The sequence below is a fragment of the Lissotriton vulgaris genome, chromosome 8, assembly GCF_964263255.1.
Source record: "Lissotriton vulgaris chromosome 8, aLisVul1.2, whole genome shotgun sequence".
Taxonomy (NCBI): domain Eukaryota; kingdom Metazoa; phylum Chordata; class Amphibia; order Caudata; family Salamandridae; genus Lissotriton; species Lissotriton vulgaris.
The window spans coordinates 716,269,234-716,282,088 of NC_141696.1; the positions used below are offsets into that span (position 1 = coordinate 716,269,234).

At 47.8% G+C, this 12,855-nt stretch overlaps 1 protein-coding gene across 2 annotated transcripts in view; it reads right to left on the reverse strand.

Annotated features, from left to right (window-relative positions):
• Positions 1–12,855, reverse strand: part of BCLAF3 (BCLAF1 and THRAP3 family member 3) — a 703,357-nt gene that overhangs the window by 209,101 nt on the left and 481,401 nt on the right. For both annotated transcript variants that reach the window (XM_086934591.1, XM_086934592.1), the window contains exon 10: positions 2,412–2,526. In XM_086934591.1, the coding sequence (XP_086790717.1) occupies positions 2,412–2,526 (115 nt within the window). The remainder of the gene's footprint in view (positions 1–2,411; positions 2,527–12,855) is intronic.

Here is a 12,855-nt window from a genome sequence, read left to right on the forward strand (position 1 = left end):
GCAAGGTAGCCTGCTCTCCAGTAGTTAGAATGGGCCGCCGGGATTATTAATGCTATGATCCTAGTTGGCTCGGGGAGCGTGGTGCAATGTCGAGTTTGGTATCCCTGAACTCGGGGTTTAATTACGCATCCGTTGGTATGGATGGTTTTTGGACTCTGGGTTCGAAAATAGCACTTTTAGAAAGTGTCTATTTTCTTGTCTAACCATATCTGGTTTCTACTGGTCTTGCGTGTGTGTGACAGGAGCTGGGTGGCTCCAAGAGGTCTGGATGAGTCAGTGTGGGATGAGTGGGACATTTGCGTTGAGAGTAGGGGGAGAGTAGTTGCTGATAGCCTGCCCTGCCTGATACAATGCTGGCTCCACCTCCTGCCAAGCGGCTGATGGCTCTGTGCCTGCCATTGACGATCCTAGCCCCACCTCCTGCCAGGAGGTCGATAGCTCTGCTCCTGCCAGTGTCAATGCTGGCTCCACCTCCTGCTGGGCGTCTGAGGACCCAGCCCTGCTCAGTGAATAGGCCAGGTGCTTCTGCCTGGCTCCACCCACAACAGACCCAGGATGTTGGGAAATTCCCCTGCATGGACAAAGGGATCAAAGCCGAAAAGGGGTATAAGAGAAGGACCCCATAACCAAGAATTTAGATCACTTCTGACAAGGAACCCTGTAACCAAGGACAAGAGGCCTGCTGATCTGAGGACTTGCCTACCCCTTCTGCCAGTGTGCTGTTTGCTGGGGGGAATCCTGCAGTGCTTCTTTATTTTTGCCAAGGAACCAGGAGAGAGGAACTGTGTGTGTACTCTCACGCTTGCTAAGAAAATCTCCAAGGACTGGAAGAGTGCCAGTCTCCTGCTGAAGTCACAGGGCTAAAGGACTTCACCTGCTAAAAGTGCTATTTGCTGGAACCTGTGAATCCAGCACCTCTGAAAGAGCCGGCAACCTCGCCGAATCCAGCTCGACATAGTGGGTAACGGCCCCAGTGTCCCGCTTCCTCGACGACCGGCCGCCGGGCCCGACCGACGCCAGCAGCAACGCCAGTGAGTGGGAGTACGGCTCCAGCTCCAAGGGACCTCGTGTTCGCACCGCAGCTGATCGCATCAACCGTGTGCCCTCTCGACGCCGTGAGCGCTGCTCACTCTGTGCAACCGCATCATCAGCGACGACGCCTGCTGAGGCCTGATCGACACCGAAGACGCGATGCCGGATTGCTCGACGCCGCTGATCATTGTGTGCTTCATTTTCCAAAGGTACTGTGTTGTTGGGGGTCCGTGTGACTCCGGGCTCGACGTAGCGCTCCTCGCGGTCGACGCCGAACCTTGGGATTAACTTTGCCTCGACGTCGTGTAGCCCCCGTGTGGGTTACCCTGTTGCTAAGAACTGTATTGCCAAGAAGAAGATTTGCTTGATACTAAAGACTTTTGTGCTAAAGAAGAAACTACCTTTGAACTATCCTATTTCCCTTCCCAGAGTATTTATTAAGATTGTGTACATTTTTGTCGTTATTTGGTCTTGTGCTAAGCCTTATATAAAAATATACTTATTTTTATAATACTACTGTGTTGTGTCCATTTGTAGTGTATTCACTTTATTACTGTATGTGGTCATAAATGCTTAACACACAGCCTCTGAGATAAGCCTGTCTGCTCTGCCAAGCTACCAAGGGGGTGAGCAGGGGTTATCGAAGGGTGTGATCCGCTTGCCCTGACTAGAAAAGGTGTGTCCCTATTTGTCAGAAGTGTATACCTCTGCCAACTAGAGACAGCCGGTTCTAACAATTGCCATCTACAAAAACCTCAACATCCAAAAAACAAATAGAAATGGAACTCATATTAGAAGTGAAATTAAGATTGATGGTATTCACAGTAATCATTTCAACAAAGGCTCTGGCACTGTCAACACTGCCCTTCCAAACAAGAAATACATCATCAATGTAACGTAGGTACAATGCAATGTTGTTGGAAATAAGATTGTGGTGTTGGCCGACTAGGACCTGTTCCTCCCATAGCCCAACGTGTAAACACGCGTAGCTAGGTGAGAAACAGGTCCCCATCGCCACACCTCTGACCTGATGGTAGATAACGCCATTGAAGATGAAAAAGTTTTGTACGAGGCACATTTTGGTCATGTCGATTTGTCAACGACTGTTTTTAAAGTAGAGCAAACATCCTTAGCAATATGTATAGATAGGTAAGTCGATTTTTCTTCTCCATCGGGGACTCTTACCGCAATATTATACTATATATATATATATATATATATATATATATATATATATATATATATATATATATATACACACACACACACACTTTGACATTTCGAATTTTCATAAAACTCACTAGCTTAGACTCCACATTACCGACGAAGAATGCAGGTGTATGATTGCTTTAATTTAGGAAAGCTGCAGTTCAACTTACCATATGAAATCGCCCAATACCCCTTCTAAACGGCTGTCTCATGAATCGGCTGGGTTTCGGGAACTCTTGCGTTTTAGGGCTTTGAAATTCTGAAAAACTGGGCTTTTCTTCTTCCCTGATTTGATGTACAAGATATGAAATAGTCATTACTATGCCAATGATTATAGTTTTTCAAATCAAGAGCAACGAGCAAGAGGCATTCGTGGTGTTAGATAAAGCAGGTTTCAATACAGGGTACTTCACCTGAGGTTTGTTTTAGCTGGAAACATTTCGAAGTGCCCGAGAGAAAGCTCCAAAATCTTTCATCATGCAGGTAAAAAAATCAGATTTTGAGGCATGTATTGAGGTTGCTATGATACATAACTACCGAAACCATGTGAGATGAGGGATGCCTGTTGTGGTTTATTATTCATATGCTGTTTTCAGATTCATCGATGGTACACTGAGTGATTTCGTATTATTAAGCTTAAGGTGAATAAGTCGAACCTAAAAGTCAACAACCGGTGCCCAAAGCGCATGGCCCGAGTAGACTCAGTCAATAATGCTTCCAATTATGTGTAGACGAATCTTGAGCTTAAAGAAAACAAAGGGAACCTATCTGACTGGATACTGTAAGTGTGGGTTTAATGTGCTGAGAAGTTTGATACTAAACTTCCCAGTTTTCAGTAAAGCCATTATGGTGCGGGATGTTTCGTAATGACAGACTCCCAGGACTAAATACTCTTAATGGCATTTCTGCACTTACAATGTCTAAGAATTGGTCTAGACACTGTAGGGGTGCAGGGCTCATGCACCTGTAACCTCACCACTGGTATAGTGCACCCAGCGAGAGGGGTGGCTGACCTATGCCAGGGCAGTGGGTTGTAGGCATGGCACAAAGGGATGTGTGTCATGTCGACTCTTCACTTTGTTCTGCACCAAAACACGCAGCCTGCAATGTCAGTGTGTGTGTGTACAGGTACAGGGCGTCTAAGGGTGGCACAATAAGTGCTGCAGCACTTCCCTGGCCACAGTGCCCTTGGTACCCATGGTACCTTTTACAAGGGACTGATGTGTGGCCAGAGAGGTGCCAATAGGGGTTACAAGGTATGGTTTTGGGAAAGAACACAGGCCTAGGGACCCGATTGGCAGAACCCAGGGCACATCGAGTCAAAGTAAATCAGTAGTCTGGCAAAAAGTGGGGGGTTACTGCAAAAGAAACCCAGCTTTTTACAGGCGATGCATGTATAAGTCTGCATATATCTATGAAATGGATCCGCAATACTATCCACATCATTCAACATTCGGCCCTCCTCGTCTTGAAGCACTGGAATCCCCCCTGCCTCTTGTCTGGGACACATCAGAGTTAGAGTTAAAGTAGGCCCCGGGAGATCCCCCTTTCCATGTCTCCTAGCCGTGGCATATTTGCCCATGTGAACAACTTCCCTGTTGGTGGTGTCATGATTTTCCACAATTTTGCCTTATTCTCTCCTAATAGATTGCAGTCTCCAGAGAGTTGATGTCTCGAATACAAGTCAGCTATCTAGCTCTCTAGATGTGACAGTCTGTCTCTCAAGGATTTTACCATCGTGGAGTGCTTGGAAATCGTAATGCCTCTGATATAAACTTTGAACGTCTCCCATACTGTGGCGAAACTGTCAACGGATCCCACATTATTAGTGAAAAAGTATTTTATTGATTGCGCTTGTTCAATCTTAAAGACAGGGTCTAGTAGGGAGGAATAGCCATGTGAACGCAGCTGCCCTCCGGCCCGGAAACTCTAGATCCTGCACTATGGGTGAGTGATCAGAATAAGTGCATGAGGGAGGCTGACAGCATAGGACCCATGGTACCAGACTCCTAGACACCAGCCAGTAGTCAATTTGCATGTGTGTGTCATGCACAGCAGAGTAATGCTTGAACCCTGTGCCCCGGAGGTTACGACATCGCCATATGTCCACAAGGTCTAGTAGATCTGCCATTTCAAGGAGAGCCCGGGCGGCATCGGAGGTACAGCGGGGTGGGTCTTTTGGACGATCAAGTGCGGGATTCAGTACACAATTAGAAATCACTCCCCAACCCCCAGACTTGCGGCAGGTCACCCTATTGCAGTTGGCAAGCGCTATGTGCATGATGGAACTGTGTGTCAGAATGCATTATAGTGGATTATTTATAGAGGTGCACAGTTTTCAAGAGGTTCTAGTATCATGGTCATCTACTTCCTCCACCAGGCAAACTATAATAGCACTAAGTGCATGATAGAACTGTGGGTCATCATAATTGGAGCCATAAACCAATACCATTTCTAAATAGCCTTTATGATAGAGGGCCACCACATACCTGCCTCCTGGGTAAACAAATACCTAATTTAGCTGTATCTCATACCTTACAGTCAACCCATATGAGAGCCCCACAGGCATGTGAGGTGAGTCCCGCTGCACAATAACGGCCTTGTAGGGTCAATGTGCTGCTGTTTTGTGCTAGGTGCATCTCTTGTAGGATCGCCACTTGCACTGCTCATCTTTTGAAGTGCTCAACCACCTTTCGAACCTTTCTCTTGATCATTAAGACCTTTCGCATTCCACGTGAGAAATCGTATTTGTGTAGTGGCTCATTGTTCTCCCGCTTTATGCCTTACGTCACCCTGTATGGTATTCTAATCAGCAACCTTTGGTCATGACCAGTCAATCAATATATTTCACTTGTTTTTGAGGATATCCAACATAAAACAACCCCTGATAATGCCCCTTCTAGGCCATTAGCATTCAAACTTTGTATGGCTGAACTTACTCCCACCCACTCCCCTCCCCGTAAGCCCCTTACAGAACATAACCAAAACCCACAGTAGGTATTCAGTGACGAACACATATGGGTTAATGCCACCCATTACAAGCTATCCATTGGGTCCGGCCCGTTTTATAATGACTCTAGTAAAACAATGCAACAACAGTCTAGCCTGCATCCCCGTAAACTGGGGAGAGTATAGGTTATGCCCCTCATTTTTCCACAAAACTCCCGCCCTCATATTGAACATGAAATATTATCACTTTCTGTCCCCCTTGTCCCTTCACAAATTAGATCTTGTAAGATATTTCTCCAAGGTCCGCACATCGATATGTAGGCAGCTGCGACATTCATCAGAACCATCTTACCAGTGATATAGTTTTAAATCCTCATGGAGCACTGGTCTCACTGCTCGCCACAGAGTTCTAGTAAATGTTGTTTCTCCGCAGCAGTGAAAGCACCAGGTCACATCGAGCATGACCTCCACCTCATCACCGGAGTCTTGGAGACAGTCTACACACATCTTGTTCTTCAATTCTCCAGCACTGTCCCCAAATATCTACTGTCTTCTGGGTCCTGAGTGACGTCCTCCTCGCTCAAGGTGCGTCGGGGTGCTTAACGCCCGGTTCCGATGCCCTCCCTCTGTTTAAGGAAGTGTGATACCTGCCTAGGGTGTGTGAAGTAATGCGACTTTCCTCCCCCCAAGACCCGTAGCTTGGCAGGGTATAGCATACTGTATTCCAGCTGGCGCTCACGTAGCTACCTCTCTGCTGGTAGGAAGAGCCTTAGTGCATCCTGGGTTTGTTGAGTAAAATCTGGATAAAAGGATAACTCAGAGCCCTCATAGCGCAATGTTTCAGTTCTCGTGGTTTGCACAAGCGGCATCTCGATCTTTGTAGTTTAGAGGTTCTTCACATATTTTACATTTTGCTGGACTCCCCTACTCCCACTATTTGCATGTTATTTCTCCTGGATCTCACTTCCAGGCCCTCCATCTTCAGTTGCAGAGTGAGGTGTTGCTTATCCACTTTTTGGATTTTGATGACTCCTCGTCAGCACATCCTCTGTGACTCTCTTCTCTACTGTGTCTAGCCTCTCAGTATGCTTATCCAGGCACGCTGTCATTTGATCCATTCGAAACATTAGTGCATCTATCTTGCCATCGATTTTTGTCAGGCTGTGTTGCGTGGTGTTCAGTATCTGCTTCAGTTCTATGTCTGTTGAGGGATCCGCAGCCTCTGACCTGGACTCTGCCACATTTGTGCCACCTTTCCTTGGTTTGGGGGTCCTGCAAGGAAGGAATTGTAGTTTGGACTGAAGTTTGTCCAACTTGCCCATGACGAGTTGATGTGAGATGGCTGCATGTTGTGAGACACAGGGCGCCCCCTTGAGCAACACCACTCTGGCACAGCATCAAGTGTCTGTCGATTGTCCTGTCGATTCTCTGAGAGGGAGGGTAGTGCAATACCACCTCGCACACTATGTGTCACTCCAAGTATACCTGCGAAAAATGCTGGGCTCGCCAAGTCCAGCCTCGGGCGAGCACTGGGCGTGTTCCAAATAGTGAAGTAGTGGCCCAACAAGTACCCCCTTTCAGGACCACAGCTTTTCACCTCACCCAGTCCAGCACCATCAAGGCCAAGTGCCCATGTGGCTCATGCGTAGGTCAGATGCAGCCTCTTAGCAATCTGTACCCTCCAGCACCTGCAGAGTCAAATTAGGCCACCCCATTACAGTTCATGTGCTTCAAAGTTAAGGCACTGGCAATGTGTGCATTCACAAATGTCCTCACTGCTTGATGACCAGTAGTACGCCCGCAGTCCTCAACCTGGCCGCCAATGGAGTCCTCCAGGTGTCTGCGTCCCCACACTATTGGCTATAATTTATATCTGGGGTCTCTATCACGTGCTAGAGCAGTCGCTACCTGCCTCGCTATGCTGCTATTCCAGCCTAGCTGCATGCTCCTAGGTCTGTGGTCCAATTGCAGTGGGAGCCGCAAGCTGGGCTTATGATCGCCCTTGCGTATTGCAGCTGCTCTGCATTATAGCCAAGGTGAGGTACGTCTGAATCTCCGTGCTCACTCTCCTGTGCAGGTTTAGCAAAGACCACTTCAGCAACCAAAGCTTAAGTCGCACTGGGCCTTTTTTCGTCACTCGGGGCTCTCTGCCTACGTCGGCTCTTTCATGGTTCCAATATCGCGAAGGAAGCTGCTTTTTTAACAGTGTTTTGGGGGGAGAGAGTTTTATATAGCGCAAACGAAACCCGAGAAATCGGGTATGAGAGCGCTTTACATGAGCACCAGTTTCTTTACAGATGGACAATTTCACTGGGAGATTAAGTGATTTGCCCAGAATCACAGGATGTTGAGAGTCGTTGCCAAGGCTCGAACCCGATTTCCCAGCTTCGAGGTAGACCTCTTTAACCGTAAAGACTACGTTCTCTCCCCAAGTTGATGGGCTTGCTGCTTCTGCGGGGGTATAGCAGGTCTACATTGTTTATTTGTCACCTTTTGTATCAGGATGGCGAAGGATTATCGGCCGGGTCATCGGAGCTTTGCTATTTCATGGCCATCTTGAAGCCAGGCAATCTCTGCCTGAGTACAATGGACTTAACCCTTTTCTGTAGCTGTTTTAAAATCAGATGAGCTTGTTTTCTAAAGTCATGGAAACCACCACTTATTTTTCTTTCATCAAAAGACGCTTTAGCAATTCATGGGACTATATTAAGTTTCTATAATTGGGCAGTGAGAATGAGGAAAAGTTTGATACCGGCTGAGAATTAGGTGAGGAATTAACATTTATTGAGCATGCATTTCTTAATACAGGTTTTTACTATATTGCATGATTTATTATTTTGATATTTTTATCTTGTATGGTTTATTTTAAATTGAATTAAGATTGCATTGATTAATTGCTTTATTAGAGCCCTTTTCCTCCTCGCTCAGTTTGAGGTACCTTTTTTTTAGACTTTACTTCTAGCACTGTTTGCAGGGCACCGCCCCACTTGTAGGAAGCTGGCTCTCTATATGATATATCAAAGTGAGAAATATTGTGTAAAGAGTCTAAGGGTTCCCTTATGAGTGAACAGAACCAGCAGACCACCAAGGCGGCCGGGCGCAGAGGTGCAAAACCGCCTCAGCTGCCCAATGTTATTCTTTGGAGAACGGTCATGGTGAAAGATGCTGCAGGTTTTGACTGGGGGGCCAGTTGGGTTGAACCAAATGGGGGCTCAGGCCTCACAATGCTCTGGTACGTAGGGACACCTTTGGTCCTCTTCTCCAGAGCCCAGGAGCAACGGGTGCAGCAGTGTATTTAGGCATCGGAATTGCTTACCGTGAGCAGTCAGGGTGAAGTGGGCCTGAATGCAGAGGCTGCAGGTGGTGACGTAAGAGGATGCACGAGGGGTAAAACCACAATGGACTCAGGCTCTGGACACCGGGGGACCTCAATGGCACCGTTGGCTGAAATTAACTCGGGGTTGGAACAAAGGCTGCAGTTGTGTTTTCAGGCGTTGTGTTTTGGCGGTTCGGGAGTCCTCAACGGTCCTTTCTTTGGAGTTTCTGCAAGATGCAGTGAACAGTTATGTTGTCCCACAGGAGGTCTTGGTTCTTCATTGAAGACAAGCAGTCCTCCCAGGATTTGGAGGCACAACAGCAGCAGGTTGAGACTTCTTTGGAGCAGTTTTGATGGGGAACAGCAGACAGGTCAGAAGGCTGGTGTCAAGTCAGTTGATATCTTCAGTGTCTCTTCAGTACCCTTCTTCGTCATAGGTCGTCAGGATCAGCTATTCTGGTGCCAGGGACTCCCCTAAATACTGAATTTAAGGGGCGATAGGGGAGTATAGGGTAGTAGCCAAGGTCTACTGACCCTTGGGATCACTGTGCCCCCTCCTGTAGGACGTGGGTAAACCCTGACCCAGAATTCCTCAGTACGCCATCACAAAGATGGCTACTTCTGAAAAGTTGTGTCCTCCTCAATTTAACCCACCTTAGGGGTGGGACTAACCTAGGGATTGGCATGCCTATCTTACTAGCTAATTTTCCCACCTGTACAGGTTCCAAAGGGGGTCGGCTTCCTCTCCTGTGAGTGGGGTCAGATTCGCATTTCAAAGGCAGCAGCTCTTCGAAGTTTTAATCAGCAGGTCATCCTGGAGGAGGTGGTGTACCCGGATAGGATTTTTATCTGGGTCTCATTAGAGCAAAGGGCTCTCACCCTATGTCAGAACAGAGTCTCAGGTGGCAGGTTGGCAGAAACCCATCAGTGAGAACACCAGAGCCCGGTAGGTTTTTTGGGGCACCTCTAAAGTGCCCACTGTGTGCATGTAATGGTACATCCCACACTAGGATCAGTGTGGATTTATCAATACGAGATGTTTGATACCAAACAAACAAGTTACTTACCTTCGGTAACGCTTTTTCTGGTGGATACAGTATCTGCATGTGGATTCCTCACCTTTTTAAGTAACCCTTAGCACAGCATTCCAAAGAAACTTTTTCATAGCTCTCCCACGTTGACGAGGACGTCACAATGGCACGGCTCCACTTGCGACTCTGCATATCATTGGAGCCATAAGAAGACCTCGTCAGCGTGCTGACGTCAGTTCCACCCATATTTTCCTTTTTGGCTAATCCGAGGCGACCAATATGACTTGGGCACGGTGTTGGCGAATGTTCCTCAGAACTCGAGGAATCAAGGGTATGGGAGGAAACACGTAAAGACGCTGTGCAATCTAACTGAAAAGCGTCCCCCAATGCTCCCTGCATCAGATACTGAAGACTGCAGATCGACGGGAAGTGCACGTTCTCATGAGTGGCAAACCGGTCCAACCAAGAAAACCCCCACATCCTGAAAATTTGACAGACCACCTCTGGATGAGGACGCCACTCGTGACCGGGCAAGGTCTACCAACAGACTGTTCGCACACACATTCAGCACTCCAGCCAGAAGACTCGTAGTTACGCAAATCTAATGGCACTGAGCACAGGACCAGAGTCGCAGAGCCTGTTTGCACAGGCGTACAACCCCACTCCTCCCTCTTTGTTGATGTACCACATTGCGGTAGTGTTGTTTGTCAGGACCTAAATTTACTGACTGCGGAGGGAAGAAAGGCCTTGCTAGCCAAACGTATTGCCCACAATTCCAGGAGATTGATGTGAAACAATCTTTCCTCTCAAGACCAAAGACATTTAACCTCCAGATCCTTCAGATGAGCTCCCCAACCTAAAGTGGAGGTATCCATTATTACTGTGGACAGGTTGTCCGAGACACTCCACTATAAAAGCTCAACTGCAGTGTCTTTGGAGATTCTGACCACGTCCTTGAGATCTCTGTTGTGTTGAAACCACTGCTTGCAGAGGGACCACTGGAGGGCCCTTATAGGCCAGTGTACATGGTTGACCAACAGTATGCAAGAAGCGAACAGACCAAGCCGGCTTAAGACCTTAAGGACTGGAACAAACACTCCATTGTGAAAAAATGGAATCATAGCCTGGATGTCTTGACTTCTCTGCAGAGGCGAGAAGGCATGACTCACAGTAGTGTCCAGTACTGCCCCTATGAACAGGATGCCCTGAGAGGGCACCAAGTGAGATTTGGGTATCTTTATTGAGAAACCCAATTTGAACAACGGTTGTGTTGTCTCTTGCAAATGATGCAGCACCATCTCTGTTGACTCTACTTTGAGCAGCCAGTCATCCAGATAGGGGAAAACAGAAATCCTGACCTTCTGAAATGTGCTGATACCACCCCCATCACATTTGTGAAGACCCAAGGTGCTGAAGTAAGACTGAATGGAAGGACCACAAACTGGTAGTGTTGGGACCCCTCTGTAAAATGGAGATGCATCCGATGAGACTTCAGGATGGGAATGTTGAAATTATGCATCCTGCAAAATGATTGACACCCTCCAGTCTTCCTGCTGCAATGCCAGAAGAACATGTGCTAGGGTCAACGTCTTGAACTTCTCCTGCTTGAGGAAAAAATTCAAGATCCTGAGGTCTAGGATTGGCCTCAACCAGCCATCCTTTTTGGGAATCGGAGAGTAGCATCCCTGACCACTTTCCTGCTACGGAACCACCTCTATCTCACCTTTCTGCAGTAAAGTTAGAGCCTCCTGTAGCAGTAGCTACAGGTGCTCTTCTGAGCACCAGCCCTGGCGAGGGGGGAAAAGAGGGGGAAACTCCCGGAAGGGCATACCCATTTCCACTAGATCCAACACCCAGAGATCTGAAGCAACTGGCCTCCAATTTCATAGCAAATGGGACACCCGTCCTCCCACGTGACCAACATGCTTTAGGATGGAGGAGCTAGAGCTGCTTCCCTGCGGTACCAGTTGAAGGGGCAGGAGAAGAGGAGGAGGAGACTTGCTGCGGAGCTGTGCCTCACAGACGACCTTTACCTCTGTATGACCTATATAGAGGGTTCGCCTGCTGCTGCTGCTACGACTGCTGTTTTTGTTTGGCTCGAAAGGATGAAGTCCTCCCAAAACACAAAATCTGCGGTACCCAAAGCCCCTGGGCTGGGACTTGAGACCCAACGATCTTGCTGTGGTTCTACTATCTTCAAAGCACTGTAGCGCCAAGTCCCCTTTGGCACCAAAAAGACGAGAGCTGTCAAAAGGCAAGTCCAATAGGGTGGCACGTACTTCCGGTGAAAAACCAGACTCCCTTAGCCGGGCGTGCCTCCTGGTTGCAACCGAGGAACCCATTACTCTGGTGACAGAGTCCGCAGTATCAAGTCCTGATTGAATGACCTGACGGGCCAAGGCTTGGGTGTCCAACAGAACTTCTGCAAAATGGTCCTGAACATCCTCCGGAAGCTTAGGGAGCACCTCTGTTGTCGAGTCCATCACAACATGGATATAGCCACCAAGCAGGCATGTCGCATTTATTGATTTCAAAGTCATATTGGCCGAAGAAAACACTTTGCCGATTGCTACATCCTTTTAGAGTCTCTATCTGAGGCATGGAGGTGAACGAGCCTTCAGACTGTTTAGAGGAGCATGATGCCTGGACTATTAAACTCTCAGGAGATGGGTGTGTAGAAAGGAAAGCAGGATCTCCCGGAGCCATCTTATAACTCCTTGCCACCAATCTAGACACTGCATGGGCAGTCATTGGCTTCTGCCACAACTCCAAGATTGGCTCAGTCAAAGCCTCATTTAAAGGAAGCAGTTGTTCAGAAACAGAGGACGGGGAATGTAGCACCTCTGTTAAAATGTTAGATTTAAGCTCTGCAGTAGGCAATTGCAAATCCAGCAGATCTGCTGCCTTCCTTATTACTGAGTGGTATGAGGAAACTTATTGTGTTGAAAGGCCTTTTGCTGACAAGAGCTCCATTCAGGTAATGTGTCCAGTCCGCTAGCCACATGTAGGCCCTCAAACTCTTGGACAGGGTCAACAATCTCGCCCTCTTCAACCTCTTCCTGCTGCTCCTGATATTCTCGTTCTTCCAGCAGCCTTTGTGCTTTCCTTCTGGATCACATGCTTGGGACCAGCGTCGGTGGAGCCAGAGACTTCGAGACTAGCGTTGATAGAGGCTCCACAGGAATATTAGAAAACGCCAGATAAGAACTATCCAACGGTGCTCTTCCCTCCAGGGATTGCACGTGTCGAGAACCTCTGCGTCGGGGGAGGCCAACTCACTGGAGCCATTGGCATACAAGGCAGTATGTAAGCGAGTAT